We start from the raw sequence: 26,295 nt of genomic DNA, 5'->3' as shown, positions 1-26,295 counted from the left end.
GGAAAGTGACTCTAAATGGATAACCATACACTTTATGATAAATATTGGTATTACGGTAGAGACACACACAGACTTCTTTCCTCACCATAGAGGTGAAACTTAACCAGGGTGTGAAATACACTGTTACAAGAAGCGAGAGAATATCATGCAATTGCAAATCCTGTGAGACAAAAATTTCTTTAGTGATCATTGAAATGTCAAATGACTTTAAAATGAAAATGTCTTACTACTTAATTCATTACACCATTCAAAACACAGAGACAAGCCCTGACAGATTTAATGTACCCTCAGTATCCAGACTTTCTGGTGCTGGCATTTTTTCTCCCGTGACTTTCTCCAATTCTTCCATCATTCTGACTCGTTTAAAAGGAGGAGTGAAGTCAATTTCTACTGCCTTTCCCTCAGGGCCATCTGGATGGTAAGTGATCTTGTAGCCACCTGTCACATGCTTCACCATGCCTTAGGTAAGTAAAATGTGAGGTGTCAGAGAAGTCATCTTAACCTGACTGAATTCCTGGACTTTTACACAGGCAGCTGCAGTATAACTTGCAACATATTGTCTGTTTTGATCAAGAGATACCAGACATTACCTGATCATCATTTACTGCAATTTATTTGCAAGAGGGAAGTCAGGGAAATTTTTCTCCTGTCCCCTCATATCTTGTTCCCTGGATCTAATTATTCAATATTATCCAAGCAAGAATGTATTATCCCCCCTCCTCACCTTTATATTTGTCAATTGCTTGCATTTTTATTTGGGAAATACAAGTTATGTACCTTTTTCCACACCTTTATGATCTTTGAGTGACTCTCACCCAACCCAAACCACTGAAGTTACTTATTAATGAATGTATACAATCATCACCCAAAGACATACCTGACAGCAGCTGTTCAGTGATGTCCATGAGATCATTGTAATCTGCATAAGCCATGTAGAACTCACACGTAGTGAATTCTGGATTGTGGGTTTGATCAATTCCTTCATTTCTGAACTGACGTCCAACTTCATATACCCTCTCCAGACCTCCAACTACTAGCATCTGGGAAGAAGATCCAGATTATTCCCTAGTGACTTTCTTCTCGGGAGTGGGGGGGGGGGAAATAATTCTACATTACAAGTGTCTAACAAAGGATGATTAGCCATACTATTCACCATATGTTAGGTGAAGCAGTATATATGGGGATGTGATCTTTGCCAGTTTTTCCTGCCAATTCTGTATGGCAGTCCTTCATTGAAATAATAAGAGCCAGCCTAAAATTAGAATCCAGTCTTGCAAGCCCTCTGTATATGCAACTCCCAGTGACTGCCTGTTGCTTTCCAGTGCTGGTTTGCTGTGGGAGGGGACTTATAGAAGGGGGGTCCTTAGTATTTGGGACTGAGAACCAATATATAAAACACAAAGTCTAAACCCACTTTTTTAAAGAGATGTTTTACAATTGGTAGGTATTTGCTTTTCCTAAGTGTAAATGAACAGCAAATCTTACAGGCAGATCCGTGAAGATTTAGGTAGCTTTAAATCATGCTGCAGCACCAATGTGAGAGATATGATTCAATAACTCCGACCTATTCACAGAGGAATGACACTGATTCCTAAGTCAAATGGATATACTTAGTCATCACAGAATATTTCCAAAACAATTAGTCATTGCCAGCAGTACAATTTTTATTCATTTACATATATATTAAAAACATTAGTAATCTACTTACCTGTGGGAACCTCTTGATATCTAGAAAATGAAGGCTATGTAATTCATATAGAAGAGTCCAAGTTTTTGGGCTTAACCTGTTTATAGTATTATATGGACAACACTATAATGCAAAAATATATGGACAATCTTGTTCTGTGGGAAAGTGAGAGCACTGCATATCATTATTAGGCATGTAAGCTGATATTATACAGTTGCTGCACCTTGTGGTATAGTTCAGGAGCTATCCTCATGTACAAGTCCATGTTGAGGTCATTGTGATGTGTGATAAAAGGTTTGGCTGCTGCACCACCTGCTATCATGTTCATCATGGGAGTCTCCACCTTTAAAAGAAGAAAGAGCTTGGATGTCTTTCTAAAAGATATTCTGTAGCTCAAACAGAAGTTACTGGCTTAATGCAGGAAATACTGGGTGATGTTCTGTGGTCTGTGATATATACAGGGAGTCGCACTAAATGACCATAATGGTCCCTTCTCGCCTTAAAGACCTATGAAAGAGCAATTCCCCTACAACATGCCAAGCAGATAAGAAGCAGAAGGATGAGCTAGAGACAGACAACCATTTAGATTGGAAACACATTACGTTTTTCCACATGGATGCTTTAATGGGAGTTTGAGTAAGGGATGAGTTCAGCCTATTATAGTCAAGAAATAGATAAACACTTCTAAACTATAATCTGTAAAGGGAGAAAAAGTTCAGTAACATCAGCTGTACAAAAAGATTCTCACCAATATTGTCACTAGTTTGCAATAAAAAGCAGCCCTCCCCCAAAATAATTATGTGTCCTAATCATGACTTTTTTATTCACAAAAATAAAAAGTGAGTTTCTCACCTGCAGAACGAAACTGTTTGTGTTTTTTCTGTAAATGTGCCAAATTTCTGACAGCACAAATACACATTTTTGAATTTTGCACTAAAAAAAATGGTGTTGGAGTCCAAGATATAAGGGGGCGGGAGGTAGAGACTTTTCAGTTGCAAGCTCAATATTCTAGAACACTGTCACGGAAGAGGACAGGACAAGGCCCAACTTCACTCTTGCTCTGATCCAGTACATTCTTAAATACATGTGTAACTAAGCCCTCAAGTAGAAGTATTGGCTTCAGAGGAACTACTCATGAACTTACACATGTGCTTATGTCTTTGCTGGATGAGGCCCTATATTCAGGTAACACTATAAGATACATCTTTTTTGTTATAAAAAAACAAAAAGAATCAGAATGGAAGAAAATTCAGTGGCACACTCAGAACTATCATCTTGGTCAGGGGTGGGCAAACTTTTTGGCCGTGGGCCACATCTGGGTATGGAAATTGTATGGCGGGCCATGAATGCTCATGAAATTGGGGGTTGGGGTGCAGGCTCCGGCTGGGAGTGCAGACTCTGGGGTGGGTCCAGAAATGAGGAGTTCAGAGTGTGGGTGGGGGCTCCAGGCTGGGGCAGGGGGTTGGGGTCCGGGGGGTAAGGGCTCCAGCTGGGGGTGCAGGCTCTGGGGTGGGGCTGGAAGGAGGGGTTGGGGGTGCAGGAGGGTGCTCCGGGCTGGAACCGAGGGGTTCGGAGGGTGGGAGGGTGCTCCAGGCTGGAGCAGGGGGTTGGAGTGCAGGAGGGGGCTCCAGGATGGGGCAGGGGGTTGGGACAGAAGAGGGAGATCGGGGTGCAGGCTCTGGGCAGCGCTTACCTCAAGCAGCTCCCAGAAGCAGCAGCATGTCCCCCCTCTGGCTCCTATGTGGATGCGCAGCCAGGCAGCTCTGCACACTGCCCTGTCCACAGATGCTTGGGGCGGGGGCAGCGTGCAAAACCCCCTGGCTGCCCCTACGTGTAGGAGCCGGAGCAGGGACATGCTGCTGCTTCCGGGAGCCATGCGGAGTGGGGCAAGCCCCTGACCCCGCTCCCTGTCTGGGGTGCCGGAGCGGGGCAAGCCCCAGACCCCACTCCCCAGTGGGAGCTCGAAGGCCAGATTAAAACATCTGGCGGGCTGGATGCGGCCCCCAGGCTGTAGTTTGCCCACCCCTGATCTTGGTGATTAAAGCTAGAAAAAGATACAGACTTGTCTTGGGGTAACATTTTCAGAAGCACCTAAGGATATGTCTACATTGCGTCTGGGAGGCGTGATTCCTAGCATGAGTAGACAGACTCACATTAGAGCCCTAAAAATGGCAGTGTGGATGTTGCAGCGCAGGCAGTGACTTATGCTATCTAGCCAAGCTCAGGCCCAGGGGTTGGGAAGGCTTGGACTCAGGTGTCTAGCCCAAGCCCATGCCGCAACTTCCACACTCCTATTTTTAGTGTGCTAGCTTGAGCCGAGCTAGCGTGACTTTTACACTAGGAATCACACCTCCCAGCTCCAGTGTAGACATACCCTAACTGACTTAGGAGTAGAGCTGGTTAAAAAGTTTCTAACAGAACATTGTTGCAATTGGAGAATGCAGATTCATCAAAATGAAAACATTTCACAGAGAAAGTTTGATTTTGATGAAGTAGCAATGGTACCCAGGGTTCTGTCAGAACTCCGGCTGTGTTCTGGAATGGGAGGAAGCCCAGCCCAGTTCTTTTCTTCCTAACCAGCTGCTCCAGCAGCTCCCAGGCATTCCCAATTCAACATGTGCTGCCGCTGTGTACGTAGGGCATGGTGCCAAAATTTTCCTGAGGCATGAAAGGATAGTTGTGATTTAATACTTGCAATCTCAGCAAACCTTAACAGAATTTTATGGGACAAAAAAGGCACTTTTCAAGCCTAAGGGGTCTCTCCCTGGTGAATTTCAAAGGCCTGCTGCAAACAACGGAGATCTTAGAATATCTCAAAAAAAAAAAAAAAAGTCACAAGAATCCTTTACAACAGAAAAGTGTTGGACAACCCAAGAGGAGGGGTCACTACCAGCTTCTCCTAGAATACTGTCAACTAGGAGATACAAAAGCTACATAAAGACCTCTTAAAAAAGCAAAAAGCAAACTAAGACTAGTGCACTCAGCAGGTGCCAGAATGTTTGAAACTTTGCCTGTGAAGTGGGATCCACCCATAGAGGGTATCCCAATACCCAGCCTCATAAAATAATCAGTCACTGCACTGGAAACACTAAACATCCAGATGACTTAAGTGGCGCCTGGGTCTTTTGACACCAAGTTTGCTGAAGGGCTCCAACGTATCTCATTGAAACAGGTCCTTCTTCTGACTCCCACTGGCACAAAAGACCTCAGAATTGGCACAGTAACTAGATGTGAATTCAGGGTAAACTAACATGTACAATAACTTTCCAGCAACTAATATCTCTGTATATTCCATTGTGGTATGTTCATTTGAATTAAAATGCTGCAAGACAACACTGACAAGATTGTATGTCCATATTGTTTGAGTATGTATTCATATACACAATGGAGGCACTTGTTGTGACTCCTTAATTGAGTATGTGTTGAGTTTTTAAACATATGCACACACACACATATACACACACACACAGTCAGTTGAGGGGTCCTAAACCCCGAGGGCCACCCTGGCAATTTGATGGCCGGCTGAAGACTACATCCATGCCTGCCCCTGCAGTCTTTATTGATTTCAATGTGAGCTTTGCCTGGTAAAGGGCATGAATTACATATCAGTACTTTAGAAACCAAACATACCTACACAATCATAACAGTAACTTGCACTTCAATCTTCCTTGACATATGGTTAGATATTGCTTGTTAGTCTTTTTTTTTTTTTTTTGCTTCACCACCAAAGAAAGCAGAACCATTTGAAAGGCATTTGCATCTGGCTGGGGAATCACTCCTCTCCATGGACCTCTCTTCTATGCGCAAGACATAGTGAGTTGGAGGGCAGCTGCAGGCTCCATTTTAGAACTCTGCAGGCAATGCATAGCCTTCAGGCATCCTTGCTGTATATGGTACTGTATTACCTGCCTTAGAATTTTAAACACCAGGAATAACATGTATCTTTATGGAAGATATAACTGACTATGAATCACCAATGAAACATACTTAGATTAATTCAGCATGTGAATGTCTTTCGCTTAGTTATTCAGATCAGTGCAAATCAAGCCTTTTCCAGTAATGAACAGGATACTTTTTATACCACGTAAGATGGTGTGATCTAGAGGAATGAGGACAGAAATGGAGTCAGGAGATACTGGCCTTGGGCGAGTCATTTAACCATTCTCTCTCAGTTTCACCCTCTAAAGCGTAGAGAATAGTTACCCATCTACCTCTGAGGAGTGTTGTGAGAATTAATGTCTGTACAGTGCTTTGAACACATATGCCAGTCTTCAAAAGCAACTAATGATTTTGGGGCCCAACTTGACACATCTTAAGAGAGATTGATTTTCCGAAAGTACTGAGCATCCTTCAGCTGAAAACTAGACCCCTTAAACATGTCTCAGGTTGGGTGGGCACCCAAAATCATGTGTCACTTTTGAAAGCCTTGGCCATTAAAATATTAAGCATCTGAATAATTATGAAGCATGTCATAATGTAATGCAACCATCATGTCAATCATCTTCTCAGGCCATACATACCTCAAGAAATCCAAGGTTATCCAGGAAGTTTCGTAAGTAAGTGATAATTTTACTCCTCATAATAAACTTCTGCCTCACGTTCTCATTCATGATCAAATCTAGGTAACGTTGACGATATCTGGTTTCCTACAAAGAATCACAAAAAATGATAATATAGATACTGATGAAGCACAATATCCAGCTATTAAATCAACATTCAAAATTAATCGAGTTACTACTCAAGTATGCAATTTCTTTTGACTCAGATATTTCCCTCAGTAGGAAGAATAACCTGCATTCCTATTCCAGAAAGGAGCAAAAAGAAAGCAGATACGTTACGACCTGCCAAACAGAAATCCAAATTAAAAAATAAAACCCCACAATTTTTTTAAAATAAAGTTTATGTTTCAGTTTAACTGTCCCAAATTCCTTCCTTTTGAAACATAACATTATCCAAGTGTAAAAAAATAACACAGGAATGTATTTGTGGTCTAAGCATCAGCCTTGGAATACCTAGACTCCCTTGAACTGTAGATTCAAATTAGACAAGTCCTACTCAGCCTTCACAGTAAGTATATTGAGTACCATGAAGAACTCTGAGATGGGATTTTTTGTAGGGTACTGTAGCAGGCTTCATTTGGGGGCCATCAGGCCTACTGGTCAGGCCACGACCAAACTCTCTCTCTCTCTCTCTCTCTCTGGGTCTTGGGACTGCTCTTCTGGGCAGTCCAGAGGGCCCAGCAGCCAAGTCACAGTTCGTTGTCCCCTGAAGTCCTCTGGGATCTCTCAGGTGGCTGGGGGAGAAGGGAAGCGTAGGAGGACCTAGGCCCTCGTTCTCCACCAGGTCCCATCTGGGCGAGAGAGGATGGGATGGCTCTGTCACTTCTGGCTGCCACTCCAGATTTGCCTCCCTGGGCTGCTTTCTACCTTCTCTACAAGCAGAAGGCTGGGGCCATGCCCCAAACTGAAGGGAAAACAAAGTCTCAGTAATTCAGAGCCTCAGCTGGTGGGAGATGGGGGCTTCACAACTCACTCAGAGTCCAGTTGTTGCCCCTAGTCAAGGAAAAGGGGGGAAAGATGGGAAGGGAGTGTCAGGCTTCCAGCCGAGTCTCACTCACAGTTTGGTCCTTCCCCTGTCGATTGCTCTGCCTCAGTGGATACAGTCTGTCTGCCTTCCTTCAGGCTGCCCCCTGCCCTCCTCTCTCTCTCACACACACACACACATTCTATCAGCTTCATTTGTAAATAACTGCCTGCATATCCTTGTACAAAATTTCCCCATCCCTCTCTGTGCAAGCTGGCTTCTGCCCTCCCGCACCCCGGCAGTGGCTGAAATTCAGTAATGGTGTTTGCATGCATATTCTTCATAAAGCACTTTGTGGCAGTTTGAACTGGAAAATATTATATTAATTCAAAGTATTATGAGATCCATAGCTTTGTGTTCAAATTGTACAGACAAAAACAGGCCAACATGAATTTACTTGTACAAAAGAACCAAAAGTAAATCCCATGGAACAATTGCTTCTAGGCAGCTACCGATGGGCTCCCCAGCCATTGTTCCTGATTGAAGTTACCTGATCTTTGAATCCATAATGAAGATGAGGCAGCATATGCAAGCATGGTGACAGCAGAGTTATTTCTGTAGCTATGATGCTAAGTTCTCCATGCTTGGTTCTCCCAGGATATCCCAAAACTCCTATGATGTCTCCTCGCCGCAGCTTATCTATGGTCTTGGTGAAAAGGTCTTCAGACTTAAAAAATCTGACAAAAAGAAGCAGCTGATTTAGAAATGCAGAATCCTTTCCAAACCATTAGCTTTCTGTCTAAGGTAGAAAATAACTTTTAGCACAGTTAAACTAAAACCATCCTTGTAAAGAATTATGCTAAGATATTTCTTTCTTGATTGAAATATAATTATTTATGGTTGTTGTGGGTAGAATATAATAGATTACAAACAATAATTTAAATAAAAATTCACCTAAATGAAATGCACTATGAATTTACACTAGTAACTAACTGCATACATGTGATTGAAAAGATCAGTCAACTTTAACTACACTACCCAAATTCAAGTTATATTCCATTTTTTGCCCCTTGATACTATAACTATTCAAAAAAGGATTTCTCCACTAAACCACTGGGTTGGTTAATAGAAATTAAAATCCCATCATTTTCAGAATGTAAGCAATCATCAAAAATAAATAAATAGACAAGTACAGCAAATAGCCACAAAAATTCTTTCAGATTTTCACACGCATTCACTTTGACTATGTTCACATCCCTTTTGTATTTGCTTTCTGCCAATAGTCTAACATGTTTACTAGCAGGAATATTTGCTCAAATAGCACATTTTAAGTGAATATTGCAGAAAGCAAATTTCAAATTCCTATTCCCAAGCACACACCAGAAAACTGGATTTCATAAGAGTCACACTCACACATTCAGGAAACACATCCTCAGCTGGGGTAAACCAGCATAGCTCCTTTGACATCCAAGGGCTGATTTACCCCAGCTAAGGCGCTACCTTTCCTCTATGTGTCCAATCAAAATAGAACATCACAGCAAACAGTTCAAGAACAATGAATAAGTTGAAATCCGTTAGCAAATAATAAACATTCAGCAAATAATTTCTAAGTGTGAACAAAGGTATAGAAACTAATCTTTTGCTGTATAATTCATGAGCAGAAAAGAGCCAAATCTGACTAACAATTATTCACAACAAATAGTTTGCCCAGCCAAAAAGTAAAAACACTTAGCCTTTAATTAGGCGATGGTTAGAAGCCCATTGAAGTGAGTGGGGAGACTCATCACATCAATGGGCTTTGGGTCACCCCTATAGAGCTTTATTCGGTTTGAAGCATTGTGCAAATATTAACTAATTAAGCTTCCTAGGAGCTATTGAGCAGCTGCTTGGAAGAGCACCATCAATTAGGAACCACAAAGTTCAGAGCAGTTTGGATCTGGATCTGAATTTTAGGTTTGGACCACAGAAAGGTTTGCTTCCTTCTAACACTGAACAAGGAACTCCATTAGAATAAGGTAAGCAGCTTTATTCCTAAAGCTACTCCATCTCTCTTTCTGCTTCACTGCACAGCTTAACACTGAACAAGGAACTTCATTAGAATAAGGTAAACAACTTTATTCCTAAAGCTACTCCATCTCTCTTTCTGCTTCACTGCACAGCTTCTGCCAGCAGCCTTCCCAGGCTCCCAGCAACAGATTTAAAGAAGCAGTGTGTGTGTGTGTGTGTGTGTGTGTGTTCCACATTATTCATAAGTAATGTTTACTCACTTAGCATTGGCCATAACTTGTAATTTAAGTCCATTTCCCCGGAGATCATAGAAGAAGAGCTTTGCACCAGCAGATCTCTTGGCATGAATTCGTCCTGAAATTATAAAAAAAAAAAAAAAAAAAAAGGGGGGGGTTGTTTGTAGATAAATGACAAAAGAACAACATGGGGGGAGAATTCCATGTCTAGTGACTAACCTGACTGCTTCAGACCACAGGTGTCTGTATGGATGAGCTGGAGTTATCCAGCCTTTTCTTTCTTTGGACTATTTGATAAGAGAGAGACCATCTCATTGACCCACCTTCCCTCCCAGAACTCCAGTTTGGACTACCAGGAAGGGCTCTGCTGAGCACTGGCAATAAACAGAATATAGTTTGAGAACCTATGATGTAGAATTGCAAAGCCTGAAAATAATCATAGGAGAAGTGTATGTCTAGTGCCACATTCTATTAGACATTAGGATTATTCATAATCACATAGCAGACTAAGTGCACTTTCCAATCAAGGTGCAGAATTTTGAAATTCTGTTATAATATAGAGTTTGATCTATTTCTCTGATAACTTCAAACAGACAATTACAGTGGTTAGCAGCCTCCTATGAGAGGACACCTGCATGCTGATAGAGAGTTTCAGAGATGCCTCGAAAAATGAACAAGAAGATGGATATCAGTGACACACTGGCAGGCTCATGATTTAGAACAAATACACTGTTCTGCACAATACAAAGGAGGCGATACTAGAATTGGTGCAGGTGATGAATGCAGGAATAACTGATCTGCTTCAGATACAACGACTAACCCAAACCTTCAATCAAAACTGAAGACAAGTTTTTGTTTTGCTTTGTTTTGGGACGGGTCTTATTTGTTTAATGAATTATCTTTCTTTTCTGTACCCCTGCATTACCTGCAGGCTGCTCTTAGTTGCAGGGAGGGACCTGCACCCCAAATCCCTCATCCCCGGCTCCAGTCAGTATGACGTGACCAGGGATTGAGTGGAGGACAACGGTGGTTTAAACTTACTTTGGCACACCCTTGCCACTGCTATGCTGAGCACTCCTCAGTCACAGTTCAGGATTTGGGCCCATCAATCCAGGGAGGGGGTCAGGTTACTAGGTATGACTCACACCTCAGTTTCAACTCGGAAGCCCAACTTTGGAAGGAGTTATAAATCCTCCTGCCTCAGGACATAAGGCAACCCCTAACTAAAGGGGCAAATTATTCCCTGGGGCAAATTATTCTGTAACCATTTTCACTACCATTTTTTGCATCTTCCTGGGAAGCAGCTGTTACTTCCAGAAACAGGATACTGAACTAGATGGACTACTGATCTCATCCAGTATGGCACCTTCTATAACATTATACTTTAACCATCTGTGCTGACAGCCATGCTTCCCCTCAGTATACAAGCACAATCAAAATGGCAAGGAACAACATGGGGCTGATCCCTATGGGACCGTCTCAAAATTCCAGTATCCGTTTATAGTCACTCTCTAGTTAAGATATGCTGTGTAACCTTGGGCAAGTCCCTTAATCTTTCTTTGCTTCAGTTTCCTCACCTGTAAAATCAGTAGAGTAATACTTAGCTACCTCAAAGCAGTTTTATAAAGCTAAATGCATTAGTTTGTGAAGTGTTCTGAGAGTCTCAAATATTATAAAGCTACATATTCTATATTACTCTAATTAATATAATGGGTTAATGTAGGGTTGCCAGGCATTCGGTTTTTGACAGTTAGAAGTCCGGTTGGCGGTGCTGGGGGGCTAAGGCAGGCTAGTCCCTACCTATCCTGGCACTGGGCTGTGCCCTGGAAGCGGCCAGCAGGTCCGGCTCCTAGGTGGGGGGGGAGCCCTGGGGTTCTGTGCGCTGCCCCTGCCCTGAGCACAGGCTCCGCACTCCCACTGCCAATGGGAGCTGGGGGGCAATGCCTGTGGGTGAGAGCAGCATGTGGAGCCTCCTGGCCCCCTGCCTAGGAGCTGGACCTGCTGCTGGCTGCTTCCGGGGTGCAGCACGGTGCCAGGACAGGTAGGGAGCCTGCCTTGGCCCCACTGCTCCACTGACCGGGAGCCACCTGAGGTAAGCCTGCACCCCAACACTGAGCCCCTGCCCCAGCCCTGAGCCCCCCCCAAATCCAGAGCCCCCTCCTGCACCCAAACCCCTCATCCCCAGCCCAGAGCCTGAACCCCCAGCTGGAGACCTCACCCGCCCCCAAAGCCCCAGCCCAGAGCCCCCTCCCACACCCTGAATCTCTCATGCCCGGCCCCACCCCAGAGCCCACAGCTCCAGCCCAGATCCCATACCCCCCCTGCACCCCAAACCCCTCATCTCCAGCCCCACCCCAGAGTCCATACCCCCAGTTGGAGCCCTTACACCCCGCACCCTAACCCCCTGCCCCAGCCCAGAGCCCACACCTGCACTCCAAATCCCTCATCCCCAGCTCCACACCAGAGCCTGCACCCCCAGCCGGAGCCCTCACTTCCTCCCGCACTCTAACCCCCTGCCCCAGTCCAGAATCCCCTCCCGCACCCTGAACCCCTCATTTCTTGCCCCACCCCAGAACTTGTACCCCCTGCCCAGAGCCTGTACCCCCTCCGACACTCCAACCCCCTTGCTCAGCCCAGAACTCCCTCCCATATTCTGAACCCCTCGGCTCCACCCTCCAGCCTGGAGCTCCCTCCTGTACCCCAAGCCCCTCATCCCTGACCCCACCCCAGAGCCCGCACCCCCAGCCAGAACCCTCACCCCCTCCCACACTCCAACACCCTGCCCCAGTGTGGTGAAAATGAGTGAGAGTGGGAAGACCGAGCGACAGAGGGAGGGGGGGGATGGAGTAAACATGGGGCAGGGCCTCAGAGAAGGGGTAGGGCAGGGGTGTTCAATTTTATGCAAGAAGGAAGTTGGCAACCTAGTTTAAGATTTCTGCAGACATTGTCAAAGAACACCTTCTACTCAGCCTTATCCAATGTACCAAGGTTCACTTAAATGTATTTTGACAAAAATCTGTTGTAGCATAAGCCAGAGACCTCTTGTCAAATTCAAATAGGATTTTACTTTTATCTGCAGTTTGCAGTATCACCTAAATAGTGCAGAAGAACATTAATAATACAGAAAGAGAGAGTCCTTATGAATATATGTGATGTCACATGCAACAGTAACAGCGGGTCTCTAAGGATGAAAGGCTTTGAGTAAACTTAACTTCTATTTAAAAGGAAAAAATACTATGTCCAAGTTTATGTTGTTCCCTGGCTCTCTATCCATTTGCAGATGTTTTCAGATGCTGCTTTTTACAGGCTAAGTCCAAGCTATCTTAGAGACTACTTGATGCCTATAGCCAGATAGCTTAATGGACATTAGCATTCGAGAAATAGAGTAAAAAGCATGTGGTCCTCTCCGAAATCAGAACAGATGACATTTTGTTTTACTTTCGTTGTATAGTAGTACATAATCCGAAAAGACACACAATATGACCGAGTAACTGGATCTCATTCAAATGTATGCTCTACTGCAACCCACCCTTCCATATGAATAACTAATAAATAAGATGGAGGCTATGGGAGCAATTAGAAATTACTACCCTGTCATGTACTAACCTGCCAGAGATAACTGTTTGTCAGGAAGTTGCTCTTCATTTCCGAGGTAGCTGAATCTGTCAAGGAATTCAGCAAGTGTAGTATTTGTATGGAATTTGTGTGGGTAAGGCTGTTCCCCTTTTTCTTTCAGCTTCTGGACAAAATCACTTCGAATCAGATTGTATTGCTGCAATGAAGATTTGGAGCAGAGTGAAGGACTTACGAATGATATATAGTCCAGTGTCTATAGTATTATTATTTTACATTATATGCTGCAATATGAACTATTATTATGAGTGGGGCTGGTAGCACCTCCTATTATTAAAGTTCCATGATACTTCTCATTATAAGACCTGGTTTTCAGTTACTTATAACTTTGCCACATGTTAGCGGTGGCTGCAGTTTTCCCATGCCAAGTGTCTGCCTCAGGCTGACTTGTTTTAAAAATTTTCAGCCAAAACAGTTTGGCTGTTTCTGAGAACAAGACTAGATGTTGTTTTGCTAAAACACATTAAAAAATTTGGATGACCTTTTCTTTGAAAAGCTATAGTACCCCCATGCTTGGGAGCAGGGAACTAGAAATCTGGCTGGGAGAGGCTTTGTGTCAGGTATGTGCTATTTGCCATCCCCACAAAAATCTGCCAAAGTTTGGTCAAGTTATAAGCCCTTGAAAAATATAGCAGTTTGTGCATGCTTCTTAGATTTTAGCAGCTAAAATTCCCTGCAGCTGCTGTCTGCACTGAGCATGCTGCAGCCTGGCACTAAGCAGGACTTTCTCTGGGCTGCCGCGGGCTGTACTGCATTTCCAGTTCCAGACACCTGAACTGAGAACAAGGAACCTGTCTCTCCTGTGCTCTTAGTGACCCCCCTGCATGGCCCAGGCAGCATAGAGGAGGAGGCCATCGGAGTTGAATACACAGGGGAGAAAAGCAGAACCTGCAGGGAGTAGAGGAAAGTGCAGAGTGGGATGGGGGGCGGGGGCGAAGCGAGACTGGGATTAGCTGTGTAAGTAGACTGAGGGCTTGTCTACACTTAAAATGCTACAGCAGCACAGCAGTGCCACACAGCACTTCAGTTTAAAGACTACCTATGCTGATGGGAGGATTCTTCCATCAACCTAGCACTGTCTACACAGGGACATAGGTTAGCTTAATTTTGCCATTCAGGGCTATGAATTTTTCACACCCCTGAGCAAGGTAGTTACACCAACCTACTTACCTAGTACAGACTAGGCCAGAGACTCAGAACCAGTGGGAAAGAGGTTGAGAGAAGACAGAACTGATGAGGAGCCAGAGTAGACAGGGAGAACTGGGCCTGGTTGAATCAGGAAATGAAATCAAGAATGGATAGTGAAGAAGGCTGGCTATCGGATCCGTGCCTCATTTGTTGTGGACGTTGGAAGGTGTTTAGTGAACGAGGCAGGAGACTTCAGGAAGAGAAAGGACACTCTCATGGTTAAGGCAGTTGAATGCTGCCCTGGAGAATTGGATTCTATCCCTGCCTCTGCCACAAAGTTCCTGTGTGATGCTGGGTGAATCACTTAAGCCAAACTTTCTCTAAATCAGAAATTCTTAAGAGAACCTACCCAACAAAAAGCAGCTAAACAATAAGGAGCAAATTTGGGGGGGGGGTCAACTAAAGCTTGACACGTGAAGAGAAGGGTAAGCTCTTTGGGGCAGGGATGGTCTTTTATCTTGTGTGTGTACAGGGCACAAAACAATGGGGCTCCAATCCCTGATTGAGGTCGGCCAGGCTACTGTAACACAAAAACAATAATAAAACCTGTTATAGAAAATTGAGAATTATATGGCAACAAGGAGAACTGGTCACCACATGCCTTCCTCCTGCATACGCTACCAAAAACAGGAGCTTTCAGCCATCATCCTCACCCTCCTTGACTAAACAAGAAGAATGATAGCAATGTGTTAACTCCACTTCTTTCTGATACAGGTGGTTACACTAGACGATTCCGTGGCCAGTCCCAGTTTACATAGTGGTTTCCAAAGCAGCACAATCAGAAATAACTCTGGGTCCTAAAAACGACCACTTCTCATGTGACAAACTGTAAATATTTCAGAAGCTGTAAGGAGCTAATCTTGGCAAACTTAACACTAGGGGGTGCTGCAAGGCATTTGTTATAATACATGCACTCAATATTGAGCCAGATCCTCAGGTGGTGTAAGCTGGCAGTCCATTGACCTCAATTGAGCTATGTCAATTTACACCAGCTGAGATTCTGGCTCCTAGTTTCTTAAATGGTAGTTTAAGTTTGGGAGCAATTGAATAATTTATCTTGACATTCTGTCTAGATCTAGCCACCCTGCTTCTCTATCCTCATGCTAACTGGAATTTGAAGTGAGACAATATTTTGAGACACAAATTGCTAGGTAATAGGGTCTCCTTGGGTCTCCATACCACTGAGAAACTCCTTGGCATATATTGATTTCAAGGTATTTCTAATTCTGATAAAGATAAGAGATATTGCCATCTACTGGTCTCTTAAGCAAGCTGTGCCATAGAATGGCTTTCCTCTGGTAGGTATCTATCCTTTGATCATCATTATTAAACATATATGTTATAGCCTATTCCTGCTTCTTACTTATTTTAATAGTAAAGGGCCAACTCCTCAGCTGGTGTAAATCAATGGAGCAACACTGATTTAAATCTGTCAAAGATCTGGTTTAAGAGAGGTAGATCAGATGTCTGAAGTTGGTGTCTGTGTTTTATATACACATAGATGAGCATACTATTTGGAGTTTAGAAATACACAGGATTACACTTGCAGCATGCTGTTTTTCCATATTTGCAACAACTGCCAGGCTCCCCATTCCTGTAATACACCTGAGCTAGCATACACCAGAAACTGTTTTCTCTGACACACTGGGCTGTTTCCAGCAGTTTCAGTTCATCAGAATAAAGCACAGGCAGTTTTGCTTCAGTAGAGGACTTTGGAATTGATTTATAGGCTGGATTAAACTTTTCCCCTTTGATGGCTATTGACTTGATGCCCAGCTATAAATTATATGTGGAATCACAATATTGCAGTTTATACAATCGGTTGCTAATTTGCTAAGAATCTACAGCAGTGGAAATGGAAGTGAAACCCTTTTATTATTAAGGCTTCCACAGAGAGGGAGTTCACACGTTAAACTCAAAATACTAGGATAATTGCAATCATTCAGCTGGCCTTCTGTTTGATGTTACCTGAGAGTTGCTGCTTTAATGTCTCCTGTGACCTCAACCATCTGTTTGGCAGTAAGGAACACTGGACCATCTATTAAACGGCAGTGGGATTCAAAGGAAAGGATGAGAGCCCCTTTGAAGGTTTTACTATTGAAACTCCATGCCTTTCCTAAAAACTAGTTAAAAAAACAACATAATGGGGAGTATGCAATGTTGTTGTAACTGTGTTGGTCCCAGGCTATTAGAGAGACAAGGTGGGTGAGTTAATATTTTATTGGACTACGGTTTGTGAAACAAAAGTTTTCGAGCTTTTATACTGAGCTCCAATCTGTGTAAGCTGAAAAGCTTGTCTCTCTCACCAACAGAAGTTAGTCCAAAAAAAGATAATGGGGAGTAGCTGCTCTTCACAGTGCTTTTATGTAATGGTTGTTAAGATTTTAATTTAACTCCTGTTCATGATTCTAAACTCTTCTACAATCCAAAAATCAACACACCCACTATGTTCAAACTGCAAAGTCAGCTGAGCAACTGACCACAGTAAATCAGCTTTGGCCATTAACTTCAGTTATGTTACTATAAAATCCAGCCTCAGACTCAGGGAAGACATTGATGGTAAAAAAAAAAAACCCACTGCTTTGTTCCAGGCTAGCCTCTATAAAAATGAAGAGCCATATGTTGCTCTTGGGGGTGAGGACTCATACTTCCATAGGAGGAGGTTACCAGGGCCAGCTCCAGGCACCAGCTCAGCAAGCAGGTGCTTGGGGCGGCCAAGGGGAAGGGGCAGCACGTCGGGCTCTTTGGCGGCAATTCGGCGGCGGGTCCCTCGGTCCCTCTCGGAAGGAAGGATCTGCCACCGAATTGCCGCCGAAGAAAGCGGCGCGGTGGAGCTGCTGCCGATCGCGATCATGGCTTTTTTTTCTTTTTTTCTTTTCTTTTCTTTTCTTTTTTTTTTTCCGCCGCTTGGGGAGGCAAAAACCCTGGAGCCGGCCCTGGAGGTTACATACATCTGTGAGGCCACACAGATGCCATTTTGGATTAAAGTGGAGCTATAACATCGAGCTTGAGCAATGGGCCTCAGTTGATGAGCAGATTCTTACAGATTTGTTCTAACACAGCTGTATCCCTTGTTCTTCAACCAAAAAACCCACTCACCATGCAACAGTACATTTTGTTTATGTAATTCAGGTATAAATCTTACTGAAATTATATCCCTCACTGTTATTTTAGTAGTTCTAACTAGCCTGAGCACTAATTGGCATGAATTCCAGATCATTCACAAGTGATCATTCATACACGGGGAAGTCTGAAATATTTGGAGGTGGATGTCTATTCTGCATCAATGGAAAAAAAATTTCATTTGAACAAAAATCTTTGTTCTATCATCTGTTCCAAACAGCTGAAGTGTTGAAGAGCTAAAAGGCAAACATCAGAATAGGCTGGCCACCATAGCAGAGCGAATCACAATGGGACACAAATACCTTTTGTAACATATGAATAAAAACTCTGAGCTAATATTCCACACTTGATATTCCATCAACTACTGTGTCCTTTTGAAGCCAATATACAATCAAGTGGGGAGGAAAAGGGGAACAAAGAAAATATTTTACTACATACAGATCTGCTCCTTATCTCTACATATTGCTCACGAGCAGCAATATTCTACCTTGTGACGTTACTAATTCCTTCACCTTGACAAGGCAGCTGGCATTATTGAACGAACCAAGGGCATTTCTTTCCAATGTAAATACAGAGTAATCACTTGTACTATCACCTCCTTCACACGCACCTATGTGCTGGCATGGAAAAACTGGCTTCCCCTCCCTTCTCAGCTCCCTCCTGCAACCCAAATAGCTAAACTGAAAGTGATGTATTCAAGGTTACATTTAATACTATTGGAGGCTAAATAAGGAACAGAGTATTCAGGACTTGTTCTCTTCACTGATGTGGAGTCTCATCATTAGGAAAGTGAAGCTGTATGTCTCAGTAATACTGCCGCTGCTGCCTTGCTATGCTACAATTTGTATAGCGGCTTATAATAATGTGTATATGTAATGCCGACAGACCCCGGTCGTCGGCGGGTGGGATCAAATCAGGGACCTTTGGAGCTTAGCTCATGCACTAAAAGCCAACTGGCTGTTCGCAAAGGCTGTAGAGCAGACTCATTTAACTCTCTCTATCAGTGCCACTAGATGGGACAGAACACCACACCCAGAAGGTCTGTGGGTTACATATAATCAATTTTACTATATAAAATGTTGGCCAGCATTTTCAAATATGGGTGCCTAAAGTTCAGGTGAACTGGTAGTGTACTATAGAATATATTTGAAATAAATGATTAGTGGTCTCAGGATAGCCAGCTTTCTTCCTGCTTTGTACCAGGACAGCGGAACAAAGTAGTAGGAACAGGAGTCAGAGTTGGTGCTGTGGTGATTTTGACCAATTTTAATATACTGGAGATAGAGATAAACGTCTTGTGAGATTCAATTAAAACACAATGAATATCATAAATGAATAATCAAAAGTTGCCTCTGCAACATATTGTTTGTTCTATTAGTGAAATAAGTTTTTATACGGTACCATAATTTACCTGTCACTTTAAGACCTAAGGAAAAAAAGAGACAGGTCCTACCCTAAAGAGCGTATAGTGTTAGGGTTAGATTGAAAAAATTGCACACAATATTGCACAGCTTCAGGAGCTATTTCCTGAGACAGAATTCTTCCTGGAACTCCCAGCATGCAGGAGGAACAAAATTACTGCTACAATCTTTAAGAAATTTTAAGTCAATTCCTTACTGAATTAAGTTTAATAAAAAAAAAAACCAATGTAAACCATGTTTACATGGATTCAAGGATGTCCATACAGGGGTTTCTACCAGTTTAACTAAATTGATTTTGAAATATATAATTGTAATTATACCAGTCCAATTGTGTATAGATGCTTTGGGGCAGAATTCCACCGGGAGTCAAATTAAAAATTCTGCATATTTTGTCAAAATAATACAATAGAATCATGCCAGTTTCAATTATTTTGGTAATTTAAAAATACCTGTCAGCAAGTATGTCTGTAACAATACAGATAGTGAAAAAGAGTCTCCCAGGAGTAGAGTGTTAAAGAAACCCCTATGACAACCCCGTTCCTGTATCTCTGTTATGCTTTTGTTGGGTGGCTCAGTCTGGCTGTGTCACGCATGCCAGCTGGGCACATCTTGGGGGGAAAACTCTGTCCCTCTGGTCTTTTAGTCAATTCTCCTTTGTTTGCCCTACCCCTGTAGGGTTACCATATTTCAAGTTCCCAAATAAAGGATACTGCCAGGAGGAGGGGTGAGTGCTGGAGGGGTGTGTGTGTGTGCGTGCGCACGCTGCAAGAGGGTATTTGGGTGTGCTGGAGAGGGCTGCATGGGTCCCCGCCACACCAGACACCTGCACACACACCCAGAGCCCAGCCACAGGGCCAGATACCCATAACCCCTCCCACTCAGAGCCCAGCTGCACAGTTTCATTATTGTCCCGCTGGGCAGAGATGATCTATACTTGTTGAAAGCTGCGGGGAGGGGCAGGGGTGGAGAACCACAATTTAAAGTTTTGGTCACCTGCAGAATAGCTTGAATCACGCCCCCTCTCCCAGCTATCCTCCCCGCCCTTACCCTGTCTCCCATCCCAGAAAGCAGGAGCCCTCTCCCTTCTGCTTCCAGGTGTTGCTGCCTTCTCCCCATGGAACACAGCTCACTAGCTCTGGCAGTTACCACACAGAGAGAGAGCCCGGTCGCACATGTGACCAAGTGGGGCTGGGCTCTGCTAGGTCCAGCAGCCCCTAGCAGCAGCCAGCAGCTCTGCAGTGCCAATTCTGCTGGAAAAATTAAATTCTGTGCGGAACATTAATTCTGCATTATGCAGTGGCACAATTCCCCCAGAAGCAATAGACAAAATCTTCTTTGAGTGGCCATTAGCAGCACATCTTGAAAGATTCAAAACAGTTTAAGTCTGGTCCTCCTTATACTCAGGTATAGTTCAGCAGGAAATACCCACCTGGGGCCCATATTCCTCTTCAGATTCTTCTTTTCCCTGGTCAGACACAGTCTTGGGCTTAGTTGTTTGAAAATCCCTGCAAAAGAAGAATCTCCACAGTGAATTCACATTGAACTTTCAGAGGGCACAGCCAGTTCTTGTAGGCCCAATATTCTGTACCCCCCCCCAAAAAAGCTAAATAACCAAACCCTAATATGAATGATTTTCGCCCTCCCCCCCCCACACACACACACATGATTTCTTTTTGCCAATGAAACAGCAATGCCAACCCTAAGCTTTCAAAAATCATTATTCAGGCACCCAAAACTCATAAGATTTAAAAAATAATACATTGGGGTTCTTTTTATTTGCCTTCTTGGTTTTGAGCATTTATGTTTCATGCTTGCAAGCTTTCCTCCACAACAGTGAGGGTTAGAAATGTGCTTTTGTTTAAATCGAAGCTGAGATTCTTAGATAATCACCTGACTCCAGAAGCTGAGGCTTTATGAACAATAAAGCCTCATGATAAAAATCATGAGAGCTGGCAACAGTGAGAAAAATAAGTGTCTTTTATTTAGGGTCAAACACAGAAGCATTGTTCCAAACCCATGAGGATCGAAGTGAAACTGAAAAGAATAGCAACAGAGGGTCCTGTGGCACCTTTAAGACTAATAGAATGCTCCCAATACTTCTGTTAGTCTTAAAGGTGCCACAGGACCCTCTGTTGCTTTTTACAGATTCAGACTAACACAGCTACCCCTCTGATACTTGAGAAGAATAGGACTATAAAAACAAAAGTAAATTACCATTGCCCAAGCCTAATGAAATGCAAGAAGTGAACCAAAAAGTTGAAGTAGGGACTAGTACATTCATTATATTAAGTAAGATAACAATATTTTAAATATCTAGTTATTAGTAACAAGTGAGGCTTTTTATATATGAAATCTTAATGTAATAGTGTGACTTAAAATCAAGCTTTTGTTTTTAGACATATTGAGGGAATTTAATCAAATGTGTTATAGATCATGTTATGTATCTGAGTGGCTACACAAAGACTACATAGCAAGTGAACCAATGCCCTAGAATGCAACTAGGGGTGATATATTTCAGACATAAATCTGAGGTCCTGCCATTTGTGGTCATTAAAGATCCCATGAAAACTGCTATAGAAATTAGAGTGTTAACTCCAGGGTTCTGGCCAAATTCAGATCAGATAGTTACATTCCATTAACCTAAATTTCCCCTGAAGTTTCAAGTGGAAAAAAGTTATTTTTCCTGGCCAGGCATTTATGTCCTGAACTGTTGGTTGCTTTTTTCCTGAGAGTGGGAGGAAACGGGGGTTGTTTTAAATGTTGCTGTTCACTGTATAATGGCTGCCTTCAGAAAGATCAGTCATCATGATTATGATTAGTAACAATGGACCTGATCCTGAGAGCCAGGAGTCAGTGGGAGCTGGGTTGCTCTTATCAAATCTCAGGATTCGGGCCCTTTAATTTTTAAAAATTATTAATTCAAAATGGGCCCTGATTTATCATTGCCCTGCGGCCCTTTTACTCCAGCGAGGCTAGCACAAAGGAAACCTAGGGCAGGTGCAAGGCCCCCACCTTTGGGCAATACGCCTGGCACAGAAAGCTCTACTAATGCTGTGTCACCTCTATTCCAAACCTGAGTATAGGCTGGGCACAGTCGGTGTAGGGTACAGGTGGAGGAGGCAGATTTGGGGTGGGAAGGTGTTGCCAGGGACGGCTCTATGTTTGTTGCCGCCCCAAGCACAGAAGTCAGGCGGCCTTCGGCGGCATGCCTGCGGGCGGTCCGCTGGTGAAGCAGATTTGGCGGCGTTTCTGCGGGTGATCTGCCAGTCCGGTGCCTTCGGCACCAAATTGCTGCCAAAGCCGCGGGACCAGCGGACCTCCAGCAGGCATGCCGCCAAAGGCCGCCTGACTCCCGCCCTCACAGCCACCGGCACGCCGCCCCCCACGGCTTGCCGCTCCAGGCACGCACTTGCTGCATTGGTGCCTGGAGCCGCCCCTGTGTGTTGCTGGAGAAGATCTATTCCATTGGCAATTCTATGTCCCTGCAAAGCCTCACAAGGGCCTTTGCAAAAGGGGTGCAAGTTACAGTAGCACTGTCCATTGCACTGGTGCCTGTGAAGGGATGGATCTGGCCATGAGCAGGGCTAGTGGATTTGCAGGTGACTTCAGGTTGCAACATCCAGTATTGTTCACTAATGATCAACAAGTGGGCTGATCATCTAAAATGTTTTAAGTGTTGCGTTTTCTGGAGGATTCATCCCCAATTGATTGCCAGCCACTATTGCCAGGGCTACCTTGTCCTGCAGGACTCAAAGCAGAATTTCCATAAATATCAACTGCAAATTTCTGCCTGCACTGAAAATAAATCAGCTACCTATGGCACTGACATTGGCTTAGAACTCTGCAGTGTCTCAACCACAGACAGACTCTTCACATCAGCAGCCTTATCTGATCCTTGATCCGAAGGATCCTTGAATCAGTTTGACTGTGAATAGAAAACTGGAGGGTAAATCCACTTTAGTTTCAGATGCAAAGAATACTCCAACATAATAGAACTATATAACAGCTAGATGGTGCTATTATGTTGGAGTATTCTTTGCATCTGAAACTAAAGTGCATTTACCTTCCAGTTTTCTGCTTAAAGGAGCCATGCAGACAAAATTGATATTAAACTCAATCCTGTAGGATGATCACAGGGATTTTGAAACGGACTCCCACACTGTCAGTGGACTGCCTCACTGGGACTGCATCACCATCAGTGAGACAGCATACCCTCAATAAAAAACGACACAAAAAGCAGGTGCATGATCTAAGACATCCACTGCATGGACACATTCCACCACCCAAGAGCGGAAGTCCAGAAAGAGCTTTGCCTCTGAAAATCCCTTACCCCAAAATACCACGGTGGAAGGCTACAGAGTTACAAAAAATGCCAGTGATCCTGGAGAACCTGCTTCATTCAGGACAACTCCCTCCAGGCACTGACCTCAAAGAAAAAAACACTGGTGTACTCTAAATCGAGGGAGAGCTGGGGTGGCAAAGACCTATGACAACATGATCAAGTGGAAGATGAGGAACGCCTCTGGACAGGAAATGCAGAGAGGCTAGAGAAACACTTGATCACTGCCCCCATCAACCTCCTATACCCCTGAGGAACTATTTGTGATAAGTGACACACCAAGTCTTGGCTGTGGTTTTGGAGCAATGACCTATGATTAACCACTGCTATATGGGACTGGATCCTCAGCTTCTGTAGATCAGCTAATCAATGGAGCTATGTTGGTTAGATATTCAACTGGTATAAATCAGCGTATCTCCATCTATTTCGATGGAGTTATGTTGATTGACATCAGCTGAGGATCTGGCCCTGAGAATTCTTAATAACTACCACAATAGAGACCCATAACTAGAAATCAGATAAATGGGGAAGAAATTTCTTAACAAAGCAAGCATATAAAACTCTGATTTCCTCACAATCCAGTGAATGTACACAACATCCTGCACCCATGCACTGCTTCCCAGAACCAACAGGTTACATGTAAGGAATGGACACATTCTTATCTGCCAAGAGATAATCTTGGACACTGTTCTAAATTCATTCCTTCACCAGGAAAGGAAAGTTTCCTCCTCTTTGATGATTCCTCCAGAAATCAAATATTGTAAAAACACAATCCAAAACTTCTTGAAGTATGTGTGTTCATTGCCATTCACAACCATAAACCCTAATACCTGAAATCTGATGTTGCTCCACTCTCGTCAAAAATGCATCACTACAGGTGATGTAGTATCATCCCTGTGAATTGCACCTTTGGCCTCTGAAATTGTTTTCTAACTGTCCAGTGTCTTCACACTATGTTACAGTATTGCACACATAGGCACTTTATCCCAAAATTATGGCAAAGGAAAAACAGATGAAAGATATCTGTGGATTTGTTTTCTCAGTCTTCCTATACCAGAAACATCTTCCATCCAAAAGTTAACTACTTGTAGCCCAGCTAATCTTTACAAAAAGAGTGTTATAACAAAATTATAGTTCTTCCTTCATCATATACAGTTTTTGTTATTGACTATAGTGACATATAAAACTGGGAAAATGGGTTCCATCTAAGATTGATTACTAGCATAAGTATGGAAGTATGACAATCAAACCAGCTGATTGGGCAAACCATTGATATTTTTACTGGCGTGTCTGAAAGGACCTTTTAATACACTAAGATGTACTATTAGGGGAAAGAAGAAGTTGCTTCACTGGATACACCTGACATTGTTAGGTACCAGCTCGAAACTATTTCCCACATTGGTCTATTCCTTCAAGGACTCGGTCCTGTGTAAAACCTGGGATGGATTCTTTGGAGTCATCACTACTTTGATTATTACAGAGTCCTGGCCGCATAATGGAAAAACTTCCAGTGACTTCAGTGAGTGACTTTCACCCCAGTCTGCAGTTGGGTGACTCATTCCATGACATTACGTAAAATTGCAGAAGTGCCTGTAATTCATCCCTGAAAGTCAATGGACAGACACTATTCTTATCGCAAGAGAAAGAAGACATTTAAAAATAGAAATAGAGACACAGCCATAGCAATTAATGTGTTGCATCACAAAGAGGTGGCCACGAATCATAGAAATATAGTAAGTAGAGCTGAATGATATCTATCCCGCCCACTAAAGAAGAAATGGCCCATTAGCCTCAAAACGTGTATTTTCTTTCCAGAGTAGTTAAAAATATCAAAGTGTGAAAAGCATATTTACTACATTTTCTATTTTCCAGTTTGCAATCCCATACTGGAACTCCCCATGTAATAGATCACAAGACAAAATATTAAACTGAGAGAAGGCAATGACAAAACATTAGGTGTAATCATAATAGCACCTAGCATTTATTAGAGTGCTTTATATGTTAATGAACTGACATTTAATAATTAGTTTGCAAACAACAAATAAATTAGAACTGGAATATTTTCACTAAAAAAAAATAAAAATTTTGGGAAAAAAATTAATTTCAATTTTTTTTACAACACTTCTCATAATGATGGCATGTTTGGCAACAATGACTTACCCTGAAGAGGCAGCTGAAGTCTTTCCTTGATCAGTCATCTTTGCAAAGCTGAGAGCAGATGAAGTTACAGCATAAGAATTCTGCCTAGAATGCTTGATCTGTTCCCCCACTTCGCTTTATATAGACACTTGGAGGCAGTCATGTGAATATCACAGAGATTTAGAAAGTGAAAATTAAACTTCATGCTCTGCCCTAAAGAGAGAGATATAAACCAAAGCCAAAAGTTTAGATGCTGAAATTTGTGACTTCTCTTATTTTTATGGGCACCTATAAAGATTAAGGATCAGGGGGTAGCCGTGTTAGTCTGTATCTACAAAAACAACAAGGAGTCTGGTGGCACCTTAAAGACTAACAGATTTATTTGGGCATAAGATTTCGTGGGTAAAACCCTCACTTTTTACCCACAAAAGCTTATGCCCAAATAAATCTGTTAGTCTTTAAGGTGCCACCAGACTCCTTTGTTGTTTTTATAAAGATTAAGGAATTGAAAATGAGGGGATAACACATATAACACATGGGGATTTTAATTGGGGTCCAAATGATTAAAGATTAACAGACATCTCCTCTTTCACTTTTCCCATCTAAATATAAACACTGATATCTAAAGACTTGCAGCCACCACCCATTTACTGGAAAAGAGTCTTATTCCTTTAATTCAATACAATGTGGTGTCACAGTGCCAGTTTTTTTATGTATTCAGCTCAGAGGACCAGGAAGAAACATACTTCCCACTGTTAAATGCGTACAGGAATTATGTTTTACTCTGACTCTTAGAGGTGCACCCCTGTGAGTTGCACTCTTCAAGCAGTCTCCCCAGCTTGTTCTGGAATTAGACAAGTATTCACATCACAATACACTAGAGACGGGGGGGGGGGGGGGGGGAGAAAGAGAGTGGAGGAGAGAAGATCCTCAGCTGGCATAAGTCAGCATAACTCCATTGAAACACATGTAAACCAGCATGGTCAAACAGTCTCTATT

At 43.0% G+C, this 26,295-nt stretch overlaps 1 protein-coding gene across 1 annotated transcript in view; it reads right to left on the bottom strand.

The window, feature by feature from the left end:
• LOC112115308 (lysine--tRNA ligase-like) overlaps positions 1-25,495 on the bottom strand; it is a 34,874-nt gene extending 9,379 nt beyond the window's left edge. Inside the window, exons 1-9 of the mRNA XM_026647323.1 lie at positions 25,318-25,495; positions 20,248-20,323; positions 13,060-13,225; positions 9,478-9,571; positions 7,761-7,947; positions 6,208-6,333; positions 1,911-2,030; positions 878-1,040; positions 286-459 (exon numbers count right to left, since the gene is read on the bottom strand). Coding sequence (XP_026503108.1) covers positions 286-459; positions 878-1,040; positions 1,911-2,030; positions 6,208-6,333; positions 7,761-7,947; positions 9,478-9,571; positions 13,060-13,225; positions 20,248-20,323; positions 25,318-25,355 — 1,144 coding nt within the window. The 5' untranslated portion in view covers positions 25,356-25,495. The remainder of the gene's footprint in view (positions 1-285; positions 460-877; positions 1,041-1,910; positions 2,031-6,207; positions 6,334-7,760; positions 7,948-9,477; positions 9,572-13,059; positions 13,226-20,247; positions 20,324-25,317) is intronic.
• Between the last annotated feature and the right edge of the window lie 800 nt (positions 25,496-26,295).

The sequence above is a fragment of the Terrapene carolina genome, unplaced genomic scaffold, assembly GCF_002925995.2.
Source record: "Terrapene carolina triunguis isolate 2854851 unplaced genomic scaffold, T_m_triunguis-2.0 Scaffold58, whole genome shotgun sequence".
Taxonomy (NCBI): Eukaryota; Metazoa; Chordata; order Testudines; family Emydidae; genus Terrapene; species Terrapene triunguis.
Note: the sequence above shows the minus strand (reverse complement) of the source record. Positions and strands in the feature narration are given on the sequence as shown.